Source organism: Siphateles boraxobius, unplaced genomic scaffold, assembly GCF_051911475.1.
Source record: "Siphateles boraxobius isolate OS27281-9 unplaced genomic scaffold, OSU_SipBor_1 13, whole genome shotgun sequence".
Taxonomy (NCBI): Eukaryota; Metazoa; Chordata; class Actinopteri; order Cypriniformes; family Leuciscidae; genus Siphateles; species Siphateles boraxobius.
Window position 1 is genome coordinate 27,822,862 of NW_027508733.1, and position 18,781 is coordinate 27,841,642.

General features: G+C 36.5%; 2 protein-coding genes across 2 annotated transcripts in view; both read right to left on the reverse strand.

Annotated features, from left to right (window-relative positions):
• Nucleotides 1-7,209, reverse strand: part of smc3 (structural maintenance of chromosomes 3) — a 31,036-nt gene extending 23,827 nt beyond the window's left edge. The window contains exons 1-10 of the mRNA XM_077226889.1: nucleotides 6,976-7,209; nucleotides 6,377-6,452; nucleotides 6,246-6,284; nucleotides 5,071-5,138; nucleotides 4,859-4,930; nucleotides 4,441-4,520; nucleotides 4,272-4,350; nucleotides 3,881-3,998; nucleotides 1,303-1,478; nucleotides 1,070-1,150 (exon numbers count right to left, since the gene is read on the reverse strand). Coding sequence (XP_077083004.1) covers nucleotides 1,070-1,150; nucleotides 1,303-1,478; nucleotides 3,881-3,998; nucleotides 4,272-4,350; nucleotides 4,441-4,520; nucleotides 4,859-4,930; nucleotides 5,071-5,138; nucleotides 6,246-6,284; nucleotides 6,377-6,452; nucleotides 6,976-6,990 — 804 coding nt within the window. The 5' untranslated portion in view covers nucleotides 6,991-7,209. The remainder of the gene's footprint in view (nucleotides 1-1,069; nucleotides 1,151-1,302; nucleotides 1,479-3,880; nucleotides 3,999-4,271; nucleotides 4,351-4,440; nucleotides 4,521-4,858; nucleotides 4,931-5,070; nucleotides 5,139-6,245; nucleotides 6,285-6,376; nucleotides 6,453-6,975) is intronic.
• Nucleotides 7,210-8,862: 1,653 nt separating this feature from the next.
• On the reverse strand, nucleotides 8,863-14,699 carry dusp5 (dual specificity phosphatase 5). The gene is made up of 4 exons (XM_077226890.1): nucleotides 14,180-14,699; nucleotides 12,640-12,782; nucleotides 12,054-12,273; nucleotides 8,863-9,569 (listed from the first exon to the last, which is right to left on the reverse strand). The coding sequence occupies exons 1-4, from the start codon at nucleotides 14,541-14,543 to the stop codon at nucleotides 9,175-9,177; spliced, it is 1,122 nt and encodes a 373-aa protein (XP_077083005.1). The 5' UTR covers nucleotides 14,544-14,699; the 3' UTR covers nucleotides 8,863-9,174.
• Between the last annotated feature and the right edge of the window lie 4,082 nt (nucleotides 14,700-18,781).

An 18,781-nucleotide genomic window follows, 5' to 3' on the forward strand; every position in this document is an offset into this window, starting at 1 on the left:
AGATGCAGATAAACCATACATTATTTAAGGTTATTTCTATTCGTTACGATATTGATATATGAACTAATGTTGTCAAGTAAGCTTCATGGTTTCCCGTTCCAAAAATGCACTCCTCTAAACTGTAGCCTACGGGTGCTGCACTGCTAGTGACTGCTGCTCATTTTTCCCCCGAAAATATCACGTTAACAACCCTTAAGAAAACGTAATTCCTTTGTGGATCCTCTTGATCTGCTTTCTCCATGTTTCTTTGACAAATCTCAGTGTCTCAGTCTCACACACGCTGCACGCGAGTTAACCATGCCCACTTATCTACATGTCACAGTATACACAATAAAAAAAAATCTGTTACAGTTAATATTTTCTACCGCGGTAACTATATATACCGTTATACCGCCCAGCCCTAGTATGTATGTATGTATGTTTAAAATATCTTTCATGAAAAGGACAGCAACTGTGTAAATTATTATATTTCAATAACAAATCAGAGTCAAAACATAAGTTAATGCAAAAACTGCCTTATGTTCAGTTTACATGTTTTCATACAATGTGTTGATTAGTATATCTAAAAAATAAATAGCATCTGAATTTAGGCTAAAAGTCTAGGCTCTGTTGTTAACCTTTAATGTTATAGTAATGAGCGGGCTTCTTATATAGTTTACAGCATTAGCAGATCTTTTTATTTTAATCCTTGCGAAACATTTAAGTGTAATTTAATTAATTTAAAGACAAAGACACAATTTTTTCATTAAACCGCTGTTAAAAAAATAAAAAAGCAATTTTAGCTTTCTAAACCCCACCCCACCCCACCGAACCGAGGCGTCAAAACCGCGGGAAGAACCGAACCGTCAGTTTTGTGTATCGTTACACCCCTAGTGCATGTTAATCTAAAGGAAAAAGGAGTTTATTTTTGTATAATTCTTCCATGAAATGGCCTTTAATGTGTTTTAATTTTCATGCAAAAATCATGCATCATCATGCAAACATCACAATGTTAAGTTGTTGAGGACGGTTGCAGAACAAGAAACATAAATAAATATCAGTGATTAATGCACAGAAAAGCTCTGTTTACCTCCACTTTGTCTCGAGCATCTTGTTGCGCATCTCGCAGCTGTCTAGATTTGTCTCCACAGGTCTCTCTCTTACTGGACAACTAGAGGATGGAATTACACCTTCAATAAATTATTATGTTAATCACACATCAGCAACAAAGTACTACAGTGTGTTCAATACTAATTTATTTACTGTCATAGCCTAATTAAACTCGAGAAGTTGATGACAAGTAAGAATGGTGTGTGTGTGTACCTCATCCATTTTGGCCCGGGTCTCGTTCAGCTCCTGGTTGTAGATGGTGTACTCCAGAGCTCTCCTCATTTTGTCCCATTTCTGGTACTGAGCCAGTTCTTCTTTCTCATCCTCCAGAGTGTGCAGGCGCTCCTCGATGTACTTCAGCAGCTCATTAATCTTCTCTCGCTTTCCCTCTGCACACACACACACACACACACACACACGAGAGAACAGCATGTAACAAACCTATGACTATAAAAAGCAACAGTAAAGCATCTACTGCAGTGTTTTCTGCACTGCTTTAGTGATGCATTTAAAAGATTTGGCTCCACTAAATAAAACAAAGATAATAAATAGACAACACATTTTCATATTGCGTTGGATGCACGATTTAGGGGGAAAAAGCAAATTGCCATTTTTCTGATAAATATTGCAATTGCGTTTTAAAATAAATTCCAGGTTTGCTGTCCTTAGTTGTAGGGTCAAACAATTTGGCTTGAATTGTGTAATTATATATCAATATGGCTATAACATTATTATTATTAGTAAGTAAAAAAAATAAAATTATTCAATTAAAACAATACAACATTACTATTGTAATCATTCACCGTAAAAAATATTTAAGAAAAACAATATAGTTTTATTTTACATTATAAATAAAATTAAAACTGTAAAAATACAATTTCTGGCTGTCTTAACTTCTTAATGTTCGACCTTTAAATAATCTTTTAAACCAACATTTATTTTGACAAAACCACATTGAGCCATTAAAACGTGCGCACTATCTAGTAGAGCTGCACGATTCTAAATAAATAGAGATTCATGATTTTATTTGTTTAAAATAGAGATCACAATTCTCCCATGATTCTGAATAGATGAAAGAATGATTCAATGACTCACTCATAAACACTTGATTAATCAGCGTTTTTGAACGAATCTCTTGAATGAATGATCCAATGACAAATGCATTGTTACACCAGTAGGTGGCGACAAGTGACTGTAAAAATGTAATCGATACAATCTTTATTTGTAGCATCAAGTTACTTTCAAAAGGTGATCTGCTCTATTTTGATCGCTGATATAGACATCAGTATTTAAGAACTTTAAACTTTTATCCCAGTACTTCAGTGATAATTTGAATTATTGTGACAGAAATAATGATAATGTAAAGACTGTTTGTGAAACTGTTTCATAAGCTTACATGACAACTGCTCTCTCTGGCTCAGCGGCAGTGCCAACACAGACTTTGAATGTTCGCTGATCATACTTGTCAAAGGTTTAATAGACACATCTGAATCTTTTTCATTTAGGAATAAGATTGTAAAGGTGTTTGAATCGAGATTGCGATCTTTTAACTATTAATCGTGCGGCTCTACAATTATGTAAAGAAAAGGTGCAAATATTTTGCCTTTTATTAAAATTAGCAGAGAAATACAGACTGGAAATGAAAAATGTAATTTTCACTCTAATCATACTAGGGCTGCACGATGTATCGTTTTAGCATCAATAGCGCGATGTGCGCATCCACGATAGTCACATCGCAGGATGTGCGATGTAAGTAGCCTTAGGGATCGTAGTTGATCCGTGATCCATGATTCGCGGATTAATTGCAAAGTTTAACCATCATATAGTGAAAGTTTATCATTTGCATGTGTTTTTAAGTCCTGTCAGTTTAAACATCAAGCGTAAGAAGACTGAAACTTGCGCGTTGTTTTCTGTGAGCCGGGCAGACACAAAGATCAGTGGTCTTTCTCTTCTCTGGTATTTCTGAGCTTGAACGAACACGAGAACTCAAAATAAAGTCAGAATGCCCTTCCTGCATTGAACATTTTTTGGCGGCCGCCAAAGCGTATTTTTGTCCCGCCAAAGCCTTATTTGACAGGTGAGTGATAGATGACTGACTGCTGCGCTTGTTAAACTGAGAGAACGAGCAGAGAGCGAGAGCCCCGGTCACGCGCGCGCGCACTCTCACCGTTTTCAAACTGTCTTGCTCTCTCTCCCTCCCTCGCGCATATTAATGAATTGAGTTGACTGAATATCTTTGAGAATACACAATGGTAAAAGGTCGGAAGACCGAAGTTTCACGTGAAGCATTCGGATATATATTTTTTACTACCGCTGGTTGTGAATTGTGCTAAAAAAAAATCTTCTCTGAAAAGTGTTCCACACATTCAGAAAAAACAAACTTTCAATAAACAAAACAAAAAAAAATCTATCCAGTGATGAAATGTTTTCTGTGTTGAGACAAATCTTGTGCGATGTCCTAAACTGCCGGGATAATCACACAACGTGTGCCGTGGTCCGTTAATGACACCTCCGATTAGCGAACTAATGACTCCTTTGAACCGATTCACTTTAATGAATGGTTAAAACAACTGATCTGTCCAACACTGAACTCACGAGACATAACAAATCGGTAACACTTTACAATAAGGTTCCATTTATTAAACTCTAGTTATTCAAGTCATCTGGTGAAATTGTTTTCATATCGCGATATATATCGCAGAAAAATAAAATATCGCAATGTAATTTTTTCCCAATGTCGTGCAGCCTTAAATCATACATTTGAACAGAAAAATCTCAGAGGAGAATCTACCTGTTTCCTTCATGAGCGAGATACTCTCCTCCTTGCGCTCATCATAGACTCTGGTGCCTGCCACCTCTCTGAGCAGCTTCAAACGCTGGGAGTCCGGGGCTGTCGCCATCTGATTGATCTATTATCATGTTTGAGACAATCAAAAGGGCAAAACAAAGTGAGCAAATTCATTTAGAATGAGTAGCAACAGCATTAGCACCACCTTAATCCAAAGAGCCACATTATTTTTATAAATCCCCATTAATGTTAAAGAGAGAGATGCTGTTATTTGCTACAATCCAAGAGGGCTGGAAAACACTGTTGCAGCAGCATTTTAAGCGATAATGCGCTTTAAATAAAATCATGAATAGCTGTAAAAAATAATTTGTCATGTCAAGAGACACTAGCATACCTTTCCCTGCTTGACGATGTAATAAGGGTTACTGCGGGAGAAACCAGCACTCTCCAACAGGTTCATCACATCGTTCTTACTGAAATGCACAGAACACAATGCATTAAGTTAAAGCTATAATCATTAGCAGTCTGCTGCTTCTCTCATGCGTTACGAGAAATAAACTTACGTGACCATCTTTTTGTCCAAGAAGTACTGGTCTTTCTTTGCTCCGATAACACGGCGCAGAGACACTTCCTCTTTATCGATCTGAGAGCAATGAGGTCATGTTATTCACCTGTCTTTACTTCAGTCCACTTCACATCATTTAAGGCCCCGATATACTTCACTGGTGTGTCGAATTACAGAGCTCATGCAATCATATCCATCTCGCTATGATCAGATGCTTTCTTCACTGCGGTTTTCTCGCACATCACATATTTACATATTCAACTAAACATCACTCTCCACAGCGTGGATGGCGTTGGGATGTTGCCTACCAGTATATCTATGCAAAAGTATTTAAAACTTATTCTTTACCCCTAAACAAAGAACGAAAAAGAGCTTCGCCGTTGAGTATATCAGGGCCTTTAGGATACATTTCTTACCGGCAGCCTGTTGTCAGAGTTGTCGAATATAATTTCCACAAAGGCTGAAATGACTCGAGGACCAGTGCCTTCCTAAAAAACACATGGTTTTGCATGGTGAGTGAAAATTACTTAATGTACTAAAAAAAAAAAAGTTTTTACATAAAATAACTGATCAATTATCATAAAAAAGGGGGTTTTCAATTATTGAAACAATATATAATTTTACTCACGTGAAGCAGAGCCAGACGTTGCTCTGGTCGAAGATGACTGAACTCATCACTGAGCACAAACTGTATGGCTGATGGGGGAAAAATGGAAAGTGCTCATAACAAACTATTCACCAGCACTGACACTGTTTTGATGTATTAAATTACTAAGGGTGCTCTGTTTGATCGGGCGCCGATCTCATTATCGGCCGATAATAGTTTTATATAATTTGACCAGTGGTCTGATTCAGATGATGCAACACACAAGACTATTGTTCTATGCGCAGCTAAAATTGCTTCACTACATTCTGGAGATATTGCAACGACAGCAGCCCTACAGCAATGACAGCAAGAAACTACAGCTGTGATATTTTAGCACATTTCTTTTTTTCACAGCGGTGCGCTTTATTTCCTCCCTAAAAGCCCAAACTTAACATCAGTGATTGTCATAAAATACAGTCTAATGTTGCTAAACTGCAGGAAAATATCCTTGATAATAAATAGATATTAAAGTTTCATTAAGCCGCGAAAGAGATACTGTTCTCCAAGGGGCTTTCTGTGTGCGCGCTCTGAGACGGAGTGAAACACAAACAAGCAAACTGAACTTTGAGCTTCGGGTTCGCGCCTACATAGTCAAATACACAGGAATTTGTCAAAATGCCCAGCTTAGTGAGTATTCGCTTGAACAACGGCAGTCATGTCTTATCATGTGTAACGGTATATTGGATCTGTGCGTTCAGTCATAAAGTGACAGCAGCCTAATATTCCGGCTGCTCTCTGTGTCATTTAAAAATCACTCATTTAAGCAGATTTAGTAGAATTAATCTAATTTATATAGTGAAAACTAAGCAGTGGTTAATAAAAATACATTTACTTTCTGTTGATAAAAACTGTTGTTTAAATATTATTTACTTAGTAGGAATACTATATTTGTTCATCTCTGAGCTGTTCCTGATCTCCTCTAAGAGGGAATGGAATATGTTGCAACATGTTGCTTGCCAATAAATAAAGAGTTGTCAATTCATGATACTTCCTTTACTCTTAATTTTTTTATATTTAAATACATTGTTGTTAAGAATAGCAGTTATTTATTTTGGTGATCTATATCAGTGATCGTATCGGCCAATAAGACTCACAGCGATCGGTTATCGCCCCCCAAAAATCCTGATCGGAGCACCCTTATAAAAATAATTACTTACCATAAAAGAAGTTACTCTTTCCTGATCCATTTCTTCCAACTGTAAAAAAAAAAGTGATTTTTTTTGTAACAAATGTTAAAGAAAAGTTTTGAAAGTTTATAAATGTAATTCAAATCTGATGAAAATCATACCTATGACATTGTGTTTGGAGCTGAAGGGGTCAACCACAGTCTGATCTCTGTAGCTGCGAAACCCCTGAATAATAACCTGAAAGACAATTATATTAAATATAAAGTCAACATAGTGTTATAGCAATACAACCTGCTATAATGTTTTTCCTCCAAATACACTGAAAGTAAAACCTGCTCTCAAATAAAGAGTAATCTAAACAAAAACTTTCAGATATGTTCGTATATACAACACTTTATATATTATGAATTACATAATACACAACGGAGTTCAAGTATTTATATGAGAAATAGCTTAATTTTCTGCTAGCAGTATCCTCACATATGATGGGCAGCAGCAAATTAAAGTTAATTTCAATATGAAATATTTAAAAATATTATATATTTTATTGCAATTGTTGGTTGACAGCTAATGCTAAAGCTAACTTCACTGAAGGCCATACAGTCGCTAAAACTTACAACCTATCTAGCTCAAAATGAACAAAAACTTATTTTTGTGCACATTTGATATTTAAAAATGTAAATAGGTAGTTTAATAGTATTATTCCATCTATATATCATAATTTTACAAGCAACGCGTGAGTCGCATCTCACTCACTCACCTGTTTAATGTACATGGCGGTTTATGCACAAAACTCTCCTCAGAAACCAGCCGAACAAAGCTGAATTAAACACCCTCCTCCTCAGAGAGAAGAAGGGCTTGAGTGAAGATAAATATGTCTGCACACTGAATAAATTTGTCCGATATTTACTCTTCTGTACGATCAAATTTATTTTCCCTCCCCTCACGAAGCAGACATAACAATCAAAATGGCGACAGAGGCGGGACGAACGGCGGAGTCTATGTGACTTTTTAGGGGGATATATAAGTATAATTAAAATAAATGTTTAAAGGAGCAGTAAATGGACTACACGAGCCTCCAATCTTCAAGACAAATTAATTATATATGTACTAGTTGAATGTTTAATTAACTGATTGCTTTACTTTAGTTTTATATCTAGTTCGTCCATAACGTTACCCCTATTTTGCAAAGTTAGATTAGTCCGTCTTGGGAGAGATTGGGCGCCAAGACAGCTGCTGTAGAATAAACTCTTGATGTTATTGTATTGTTTCATTTATTTATATTTCCTTTTTCATTTTTATTACATTTCCCTTTATTTTCATTTTCTTTATTTCACAGAAAAGTATGGAAGCCCATTTCCACCACATATGAAAATTAATTATATTGATTATGATCCATAGACGGTATAAAACTAGTTGATCGTAGAGTCACAGTAATGACATAAAAAGTCAAAATTATGTATGACATACTAAGTCGAAATTATTACATACAAGTCTACATTAGGCATGAACAGTCATAATTATGGTAAAGAATTCAACCTCTCTACTTTTTAATCTCATAATTATGAACTTTCATGAAGTCTCTTTTTTTTTTCAAATAGTGGGTGAGTAATTTTCTTTATATTTTAATATTGCGTCACAAGAGCCTTTATTGCAAATGATTTTTGTTGAGGAAAATGTTTGTAAAGCGCCAAAACTACTTTCGATGTGCATCTTAAATGTGGGCTGAAATAGGCCTAAATTTGCCTCTTTTTTGTGTGGTGTGAAAAGGGGCTTATGTTCCACTAAAAGGTATATTTTAGTTGGCTATATCTAAACTGATGCAGTATTTATCACAGCAGAGGTCACTGTTGTGTCTTTTTTTTTTTTTTACTATGGCTCCTTAAAGGGAAAGTTCACTCTACTCTCACCAAAGCCTAGCTACTCCTACATATAAATCAGGCATCGGGTCAGAGGTCACTCTTCGTCCGGAACTCGACTCGCGTACGGCCGTTACCGGAAGCCAGTGATTACAGTTCATAAAGCTATAAATATGGATTTTTTTTTTTACAAAAACCCATCGCTCTGCTTCAGAAGGCCTTTATTAACCCTCTGGAGTCAAATGTTTTACTTTTATGATGGATGGATGCACTTTTTGGAGCTTTAAAAACTCTGGAACTATTCAATGCCATTACAAAGCTTTGAAGAGCCAGGATATTATTTAATATAACTTCGATTGTGTTTGTGTGAAATAATAAAGTCATATAGTACACTTAGGATGGCTTGAGGGTGAGTAAAATATGGGATAATTTTAATTTTTGGGTGAACTAACCCTGTAAAGCTCATATTTTTTCATGAGGGTATTTTAGGCCTTATCGGTCTGCATAATAACAAATGCATGGGGTGGTATATTGTTCCTTTCATGACAAAAGCATGTTGTGAATTACTGTTGACGTCCAAAATGAAAAAGACGTACTGTTAAATGTATTAAAAATGTAATTCATTATATTTGTATTGTACTAAATACATACATTTTTAATACATTTAATAGTATGTCTTTTTCACCTGGCAGTGATTTTGGGGGAATATCTGCAGAATGTGTTTAAAAAATGTGTGAAGAGGAGCGTAAATCAAACCTGCTGATAATAAGCCAACACCATGAACAAAATTTACACTGTAAAAACGTTTATTATCAGACCCACAATTCATAAAAAAGAAACTGTTTAAAAAAAAAACAATAATTTAATTTGCCCATAGGCGCTGTTGATAGGCAGAACATCATCAAGCTAAGGCAGGTATTGCAGTGTAATCATTGTGCAGTGGTTTTCTCTAAGGCAAAAAAATCAAAAAGCTAACACTGTCTTCCATGATTTTTTTTTTAAATATGAAATTTTTTTTTCCCTGTGATAGTCCATTGCTTTGTTCTGTTCGTCCTTTTATTTTTCAAGTACACTGAGACTGCAGTGAGTCGGCAGCCACTTTAAGGCAGCGCAGTTATTGGACTCAGTTTGAACTGGTGAACCGACGGTTGGATGGGCATTGGTGTCAGGAAGGAGGTAGGGAAGGTGAAAACAGAGGACTTGAAGCTCTCACTTTCGAGTGTGAAGTCACCACTAAAGAAGGTGGGCGTCTCCTGAGCGGCAGGAGTGATGGATGGAGGCGTGGAAGAAACCACCTCCGACTCGAACTGCAGTAGTTGACCCATGAAGCTAAAATTGGGCGAGATGATGGCACGCCGCTTTCGGATGACCTCAAAAGCCTGCTCCAGCTGCAACCGTTGGGTTTTCATGATGTACGCCATGCAGATGGTGGGAGAACGAGAGATTCCAGCCTCGCAGTGGACCAGCACTTTACCTCCCTTTTCTTTCACACGTTCTGTGGAGAGAAAAGAACAGGAATTCATTATGAAAACTCTTGAAATAACAGCATGTTTTTTTAAGTCAAGCTTCTAGACAGACTTTTTTCAAGTCAAAAGAGCTAATTGCAGAATAGCAATTACTGTTTTCACTTTACTATCCCATGAGGCCTCGGGAGAGGATTTATGAATGACAGTGAAGCGACTTAACTGATGCTGGTAGGTCACATGATAATGACAACATGGTGAATGTAGTATGTCCACATAACATTCTAATAGTCTAATATTTTTTAATAATTATTAAAAAATAAGTACATACTCAAGAGAGTATGCGATTTCGGATGCAGCCAATGTTTTGAATACGCCGAAGACAAAAATTTTCAGACTTTTCGGGGTAAACAACCTAGCAGGCTTTGAGAACATCTGAGCATATTTGATCGTGGGAAGGAGTAAAATAATCATCCGGTTATCTTTTCACAGTTATTTTCTGATATACAGTCCATTATCGCTCAGCTAATTCATTTCCTCCCTGACCCTTTTTTATGATAATGTCATATCAGTTTCAGTTCCACTTAGGTTCTGACTCATAAATCCATAAATTCACACACTCACACCATTATGGAAAGCTTAGATTGCGTGTATATTTCTAATTCAATACTGCTAAGCAGATTCCAGACTTATTTCTCTCAACGACACACAGCCACACACACCGGGAAGTGTTGTGCGTGTTCATGTGAGATCCCTCGCTGCTGGTCTCTTTAAAACAAAACCTGCTGGTGTGAATCACGCCTGAAGCCCATCTGGAGCGGAGCGGGGCCGAGCTGTGGGCGTCATAATGACTATCACACTCGCTAATGCGCCTAAATATTACCACACACTCAATAGCCGACGCTTTCAATGGATTGTTCTTTCATTTCACTCCTACCGCTTTCCTGCGAGAGACCAAACGATTTGTTTATATTCAGGTAAATGTAAAATAAATTTAGCTATATGACACTGGATGACATGGTTAAAGCCCCAGCGGAGGAGCAGCAATATGAATATTTCTACATGGAGAAATATCAATATCAGTATGAGGTCACACTGGGAGCTTTAGTTTTACGTTACTCGTGTGTGACGACTTTAAGAGTGAGTCTCACAAAACCAATGTCTAGAGAATTATTCACCCCAAAATCAGCTTATTTTAGGACCATTAAGATATTTTCAATTGTGTCCAATATTTCCCTCATTACTGGAATGCATTACGTATTAATTCATTTATAATTTAATATTATACTTATTACAATATACAGTAAAAATGACTGTAATACAATTATTTTTTTATTCAAATCAGCGTAAATGTAAGGCAGTATAGCAATCATTACCATTATGCATATTATATAATGTAATTATTTTTTATTATTTATCAAATTAAGTATATCATTTAATATATATATATATATAATACATTATTATGGTGAACCTGGACATGTTTCGACAGGTTTCCTGAGAATCACCCATAAATCGCCTTAAAATCCCCATGAAATCAAAACGGGCAATTCTTGTCTTTATTTATTGGAATATTGCGATATTTATTATAAATGGTTTATCCGTGCACATCATTATTTTTTTAATTCATGCGCCCTCATAATCTACAATCAAAATAACTTCCCCTTCCTCTTTCATAAATAAAATTTGCTTGGTTGCTTGCTTTCAGCGACATCTTTTTTTCCCTGATGATGCGTTTACTGGCGCAAGGGCGGGGCTACGTGTCACTCACATGATATCGACCAATAGCAAACCACAACCGTCCAACCATATCCCAATGGACAAAATCCAGTCCCATCCTAAATTTTTTCTTGTTTGAGAAGCCAAATCACTCATATATACGTCACAAAGGGAAGAAAAGACTATCGCAACTTCCATTTAATTCCGATTCTGAATGCTGTCAAATCATTGTGTAAACACATTTACCTGACAATAAAGCAGTGCACAACCTACAAAACACATTTCAGTCCATTCATATTGAACACACACACACCTAACACCACTAATCATCGACTCATACACTGACACACTGGCCACGCCTATGATACGTAATATCTTGGATTAGTCTAACCCGTGACTCACAGTGACATGTCCATTTATCACTGTACATCTTTCACCTTATTTGTTTCTACATGAGTTGCTCTTGGTTGCATTTCCCAGAACACAAGTATATCATGGAATTTGTAGGTGTAAGTAAAGGTACAGTCCGGTCAGATTATGGAAATGATGTGTTAGTGAGGCAGAGGAAGTCTTATTTTTAAACGACCTGAAATAAGCTGCCCTATCTATAGGTCAGTGCAGAGTTCTGGGAATGGTTTTACGTGTGACGTTACATAACATTAAAGATGTTGACTCTCTCTCTCTCTCTCTCTCTCTCTCTCTCTCTCTGTCTCTCTCTCTCTCTCTCTCTCTCTCTCTCTCTCTATATATATATATATATATATATATATATAAAATAGTACATATACAATATTTACCAATAAAATCTATGGCTTCCTGGAAGTGTGAGCTGATGTCTGCCGTGTGACTGTCCTCCACCGGGATCCATTTGTAGTCGAACTGTCCTTTGGCGGGCCGAGAGTCCCTGCGTGAGACGTTCAGCAGCGCTGTTATGCGGAGGTCACTGAGATAGTCCTGTCTACAGGCGTGATAGGCACTGCCCAGGTACAGGAAAGGCAAGATCTCCACCGGCCGGCCCTGAACAATGATAATAAAACACAGATATCAGAACTCAAACTCTCTCAGGGAAGACCAACAGGTGGTGCACAGGCACTGTTTGAATTGCATGAGCAAAGGTCAGACATAAAAGGACCTCAGATGTCCGCTGGGTGTCTTTGAAACTTTGACTTTTGGGTGACAGATGGTTGTCAATAGCTATAACAACCTCATTTATATGTAATATATATTGTATAAAGCATTATCATTGACAGCGTGGCCTGTTCTTTGTATTTCGACTCAGATTTGAGGGGGAGTTGTTGCAGAAATTCCCACAGTTATGGGGAAGTGGTTTCGGTGGAAGTGGGTTAAAATGAGGAAACAACAGTTTGCTTTCTTCTCTCTTACCTGATCATAGTCTGGTTTGTGGTGAGAAGCCAATTTGTCACAGTGACTGCTGACGCCTCTTTCGCTTTTGTCTTCACTCAGGTCCACAGACTTGGTTTCAGTGCAAAGCTCGGGGTAATGGGAATGGAAGTTCTCGTAGCCTCCTGCAATGAGAAATACGCAGTTATTATGAGTGTTCAAGGATTGTTGAGTCGTCCGCCTTATCAAGAGCTTCACGTGTATCAGATCAAGCTGATCAGAGTGTGAGAGGCAAAAAGCAAATCCCACCAACAAAGGGAGCGTGTTCATGAGCTCTTTTCATTCTTCAAAATCTCCTAGTTTAAACTGCACGTTGTTTAATAAGCCAATTTGAAAATCCGAGTACGTTTGAATAACTGAAAGTTATTAGTAATAATATGGTATGGTATAGTTATAAATATTACTGTGTTGGTTCTCATACTTCTCTCTCTGACTCATCCGTCCTTTGACGCAGAACGAGAATTTATCTCTTGAAAACCAAACAAAAGCTTGATCTGCTATATCAATCTACCTATTAATTCAACAGCATACCATGGTGAATGTTGAACTTTAATGTACAATTATAAGTGTTGTATGATAATATAGCCTATATCATAAAAATGTATAATTTAAATTTCACAGTCACTTTCATCATTATTTATTGTATATAATTTTACTTTATAAATATATATGTAATTCTTTATTTACTTTTAGAATGCCAGGATTCTAAATTGATTTATTTGATCTAAATGCTTTCATTTAAATCAGAAACAGATACATCTATAGGCTAAATATAAACGTGTATATAGGTGTGTGTGTGTGTGTGTGTGTGTGTGTGTATAGGCTATATAAATAAATAAATAAATATATCCAAAAAGGGCATAGCCTATTAGTTTCGGTATTAAAATGTAATTATTTCCATACAATTCATAGCATATTTAAGAATTATAAAAAAAATTGAATTTTTTATTTTAGTTTTTTATTTATTGTATATAATTGTACTTTATCAATATATATATATATATATATATATATATATATATATATATATATATATATATATATATATATATGTAGGCTAATTCTTTTTTTTTACTTTTAGAATGTCAGGATTCTAAATTAATTTATTTGATCTAAATGCTTTCATTTAAATCAGAAACAGAGACTTCTATAGGCTATATATAAACGTGTATATATGTGTGTGTGTGTGTGTGTGTGTGTGTGTGTGTGTGTGTGTGTGTGTGTGTGTGTGTGTGTGTGTGTGTGTGTTTAGGCTATATAAATAAATATATATATCCAAAAGTGCATAGCCTATTAGTTTCGGTATTAAAATGTAATTATTTCCGTACAATTCAGAGCATATTTAAGAATTATAAAAAAAATATATTGAGTTTTTTATTTTTTAATAATTGGTTTTGCTTTGCTCTGACATCGTCAGTCTAAATGTATACATAACAATTAAATGAAAGTTCTACAAATTGTAACACGTCCTCTTGAGAAAACTTTAAACAACACAATCGACCATCGGACATTCTTCACTCACCTTTAAGGAAGCAGATGTTCGCGCTACTCGCCAAGTGCGACAAAGAATTAATGACAATCTGAGTGATACTGTCTTTCTTCAGTTTTTGTAAATGAGGTGTGCGGTCATCCAGAGCCACGACCGCGGAGATGCTGCCCTCCCGGAGCCGAAACAAAGCTTCCTCGTCCGGGATGACGAACTGTAGCGGTACCGGACCGCCGCGGGACCTCCGGACCACCACCGAATTCAAGTTCACATTGACGGATCCTCTGATGCTCGAGCTGGAGAAGGAGAAGTACGGTCTACAGTCCACAATTAGACAACTTCCACTCTCTTTCCGTATGATCTTCCGCAGGCGTCGGCAGTCTATGCTGGAGACCTTCATGTTGAAGCGATAAAGTGAAATGTGGAGGACTGCTTTTATTTGGGATGTGATTGTTTCAGGGGTGTAGGTTGCCTACTAAACCCTGCGTACTGTGCCTGAGTCTACATTTCCTCCAAGGGGATTCCGTGGGATCGCTTTTATATGAACGGAACCTCCGGCGCTTGACGTCACGAACCATATATGGACACACCGACACGGGAGCGCGCCTACGTTCTGTTGACTAAGCCCGCCCTTAGTTGAAACTGTGATAGAACCGAATTCCGAACATTTATCATCAGTTCATCACGGCACTTCTCCACACATTGTGTCATTTTCTTTTAATTCCAATCCATTTTCCTTTAAATATCCTTGAAAATATATAAAAGTGGTCAGCTATGTGGGCTCATGGCCCTTTCAAATAAATAGCTATAGGCTACACTGTAAAAAAGTATATGATCTATAAATTATGACAGCATATGTTTTTACATTGCTTTAATGCATCAAAATAAGTTTAGCAACTTTTTTAATAAGTTTTAAAAGATACAGCTCATTTTTTTAAAGCCAATTTATTTGCAATGTAAGTTGAAATGACTTAAACATCCAAGTTGATTGTACTTAAAAATTTAAGGCTGCAACTTTTTTTTTTCTTTAGCGATATGTATAGTGTCAACACTATAAAAAGTGATCAGTTGAATTAACTTTTAAAAAAATGTGAGTAAACCCTTTGCCTTGAAGTTATAATAATAAAACTTCATGCATAATTGAAAAAACTTAGTTATGTGAAAATAAAGTAAAGCAGAATGATTCTGATTGAAAAAAAATCAATACATCCAATTATTATTCTTTGTCGTTATCGTTACAGTTGTGGGGTGGACTTTCCTATTCCCATAATGCTTATTAAAACTTTAGTTATTGTCATAGTTATCGTCCTTTTCGGCACTTCATTGGTTGGATTTGTATTTGATCTCTACCAGTTTGTGTATATAGGCCTACACTAAATTAAGTATTAAAACAGCCTACAGTGAAAAACAATTTCTTGGCAGCGCAGGTGAATGGCAAATTACACGTAATAAACTTCTGCTTCACTCTATCTACCTGGCCTATATTCGTTCTTCATAATCCCACACTAATGCGATTATACATCATTCACCAGCCTAGGAAATATACAACAGACCTTTGTTTTCACTCACCATGTACATGTACACTGCATCAGGTTACGCAACATAATCAAAATATTGTTTTATTAGCTTATGAGTAATGGTTGTCACGAGGGCCCATCATTTCCCAGAATGCATCCCACAGCAAGGAGATTGTGTGTGTGTGTGTGTGTGTGTGTGTGTGTGTGTGTGTGTGTGTGTGTGTGTGTGTGTGTGTGACAGGAAGAGCAGGCGGTTGGAGGATTACTGTGGCAGGCCATCACCCATATGGCCCTGTGTAATCTTTCGGCTGATGACATCACAGTGTGTTGGGGTAACACACGGCCCGCTCTCACTCACAGTCGAAAATGAATGGCAATAAAGGCTGGGAGGCTAAAATCTCGAGTAATTGCATGTAACTGTGCGTGTACATGAGTGAGTGTGTGTTAATGAGGAGGATCAATAGAGTCTGAATGCCCTGAAACAGGTCATTTTAGTACTTTTTTCAGTTAGTTGCCAAAGCAACGACAGCCATCAGCACTGATCCTCAACCCGTCTCCGTACCGGCGTGATGACTCCGATCTTCAACCAGTTGGAACTGGATAATATTCTGAATGTTTTGATCCAATCTGACTTCTGAGCTATGATACTCATAATCATACATACATGTTCATTGGTCAGAGGAGAACTGGCTCCCGACTGAGCCTGGTTTCTCCCAAGGTTTTTTTTCTCCATTCTGTCACTGATGGAGTTTTGGCTCCTTGCCACTATCGGCTTTGGCTGTTGTCTTGCTTAGTTGGGGACATTATATTGGGAATATTACTGACCTGCCTGCATTGACACCATTATATGAGAACTGAACTGAGCTGGACGATGACATCACTGTTTTCTCCAGAGCGGCTATATATATATATATATATATATATATATATATATATATATATATTTGAACTAAATTAATAACTTTTTTACAACATAAATAACCCTCACTGAACTTACTTAAGCTGGCCATTTACTTCTAGATCTTGCTTTTGAAACAATCTGTATTGTAAAAAGCGCTATATAAATAAAGGTGACTTGACTTGACTATGAGATAATATTATGAGATAATGTTGAAATTGACATACTAAGTCATATTTGTGAGATAAAAAAGTCAACATTACAACATGTCATAATTATGAGACATGCTAAGGTATAATTATGAAATTCTAAATTATATGAGATTAAATTTGAGATTGAAGTTGAAATTATGACGCACTAAATCATAATTTTGTCATTATGTCAAAATGTCCGAATTATAAGATAAAGTTGAAATTGTGACATATTAAATCATAATTATGAGATAAATTCATTCTTATGAGACATACTAAGTCATAATTATGAAATTCTAAATTTGAAAATGAGATTAAAAAATAACATTATGAATTACATAATTTTGAGTTGAAATTGAAGTCATTTTTGTAAGATAAAAGCCAAAATTATGTCTTCATAACTAAGTCAATTATGAAATACTAAGTTATATTATAAAATTAAAAAACTGCAATTATGACAGAAAGTCATAATTATGAGATAAAGTCGAAATTGACATACTAAGTAATTTTTGTGAGATACTCAAAATTACGACATAAGTCAATTATTTGATTTGAATTATGAAATACTAATTTTTATCATAAGATTAAAAAATTATGACAGAAAATCTAAATTCCGAGATAAAAAGTCGAAAAGATTCTATGCCATAATTACGATTCAAATATTGTTGTAATTCAAAATACCATGGTAAGTTATTGTACCATGTAAGGGTCTGTTCATTTTAGAAGGCCCTGACACAACATTCCTGTACATTAATTATCTTCTCCCTGTGTGAGTCATTCCCTTTCTTCCCTATTCTATCCACAGCATGAGTGTGTGCGTGTAAATACTGTCTTCCTGATGTATGCATTTTGTAGGATAAAAAAAAAAATCACAATGGAACCCACATGGGTTTTGTGCTCTAGACACAGATGCAGGTGCTTCCTGGAGTCCTGACAGAAATTCCTCGCTGACCGATGCATTTCTTAATATATACTGTCAATGATGTACCATGCAGCGCACACACACTCTTCCATCATGACTCTTTACCATTAAGAGGCTTCACACTAATCTAATATATGTGCACTAAGGGGAACCTGGTATAAGCCCCGCCCCCACGCTGATGATGATGATGGCGATGATGATGATGTTGACAGTGCTAAATATTCCTAGACTCCCAGCTGTGTGCCGGTAATACAGTGGGTCACATTATGACACACGCAGTAAACCATACATCTTAGCTGATCAATAACAGACACTCAAGAACAGTCGGAGATGAAAAGGCACAGGCGTTAAAAGACTTTCTGAACATGGAAACGTTCCAGGAGCTGGAACCAGTGTTCCAGGAACACCACGTAATACATTTTTTCGATTAAAACGGCTGGTTGCTTTTAATGCCTCATATGTTTGAAATTTCGCACATTGTGTCAGGTCAAACCGAAACCTTTGAATTTATGGGACAATGCTTAGTGCCAATCAATCATGTTCATTTGTGTTTCTTAAAGTAGGGCTCATTCCTAAAGCGCACACACACACACACACAAACACACACACACACACACAGGCCTGAGTCACACAACACACCCCTCTGACTGTAGTCATTCTAATGTTACAGTGCTACAGGGCATGGAAAGATATATATATATATATAAATGTACCTCGCCTTCTCTATTCAGAAGAACAAAGCATCTCTAAGTCAGGAGCAGTAAAAATAGCACAGACTCCAGGTGCTCGCAGGCGCTGTCTGATTGAACGAGAAACCACATCGCGGTCTGCGCCTCAGCGCGTGTCTATTTTCTGTCACATGTGAGGGAAATATTCAGTTTACAGCCAGACTTTGAAAGCTGTGTCTTCTCACATGGATTTAGGTGGACAGTTTCAGAATTATTTTATATTACTATTATTTTAACATAGTCGCTCTGTTTTAAGACCTAGCTAGTTAGCTAACAGGGAACATTTTCATTTTTGGCTAACATTCTGACAAGGTTTTCTCAAAGTTATAAACAAATGTTTTACTAATAACGTTAATGGAATGTTCGTTCAAAGTGTTCTGTT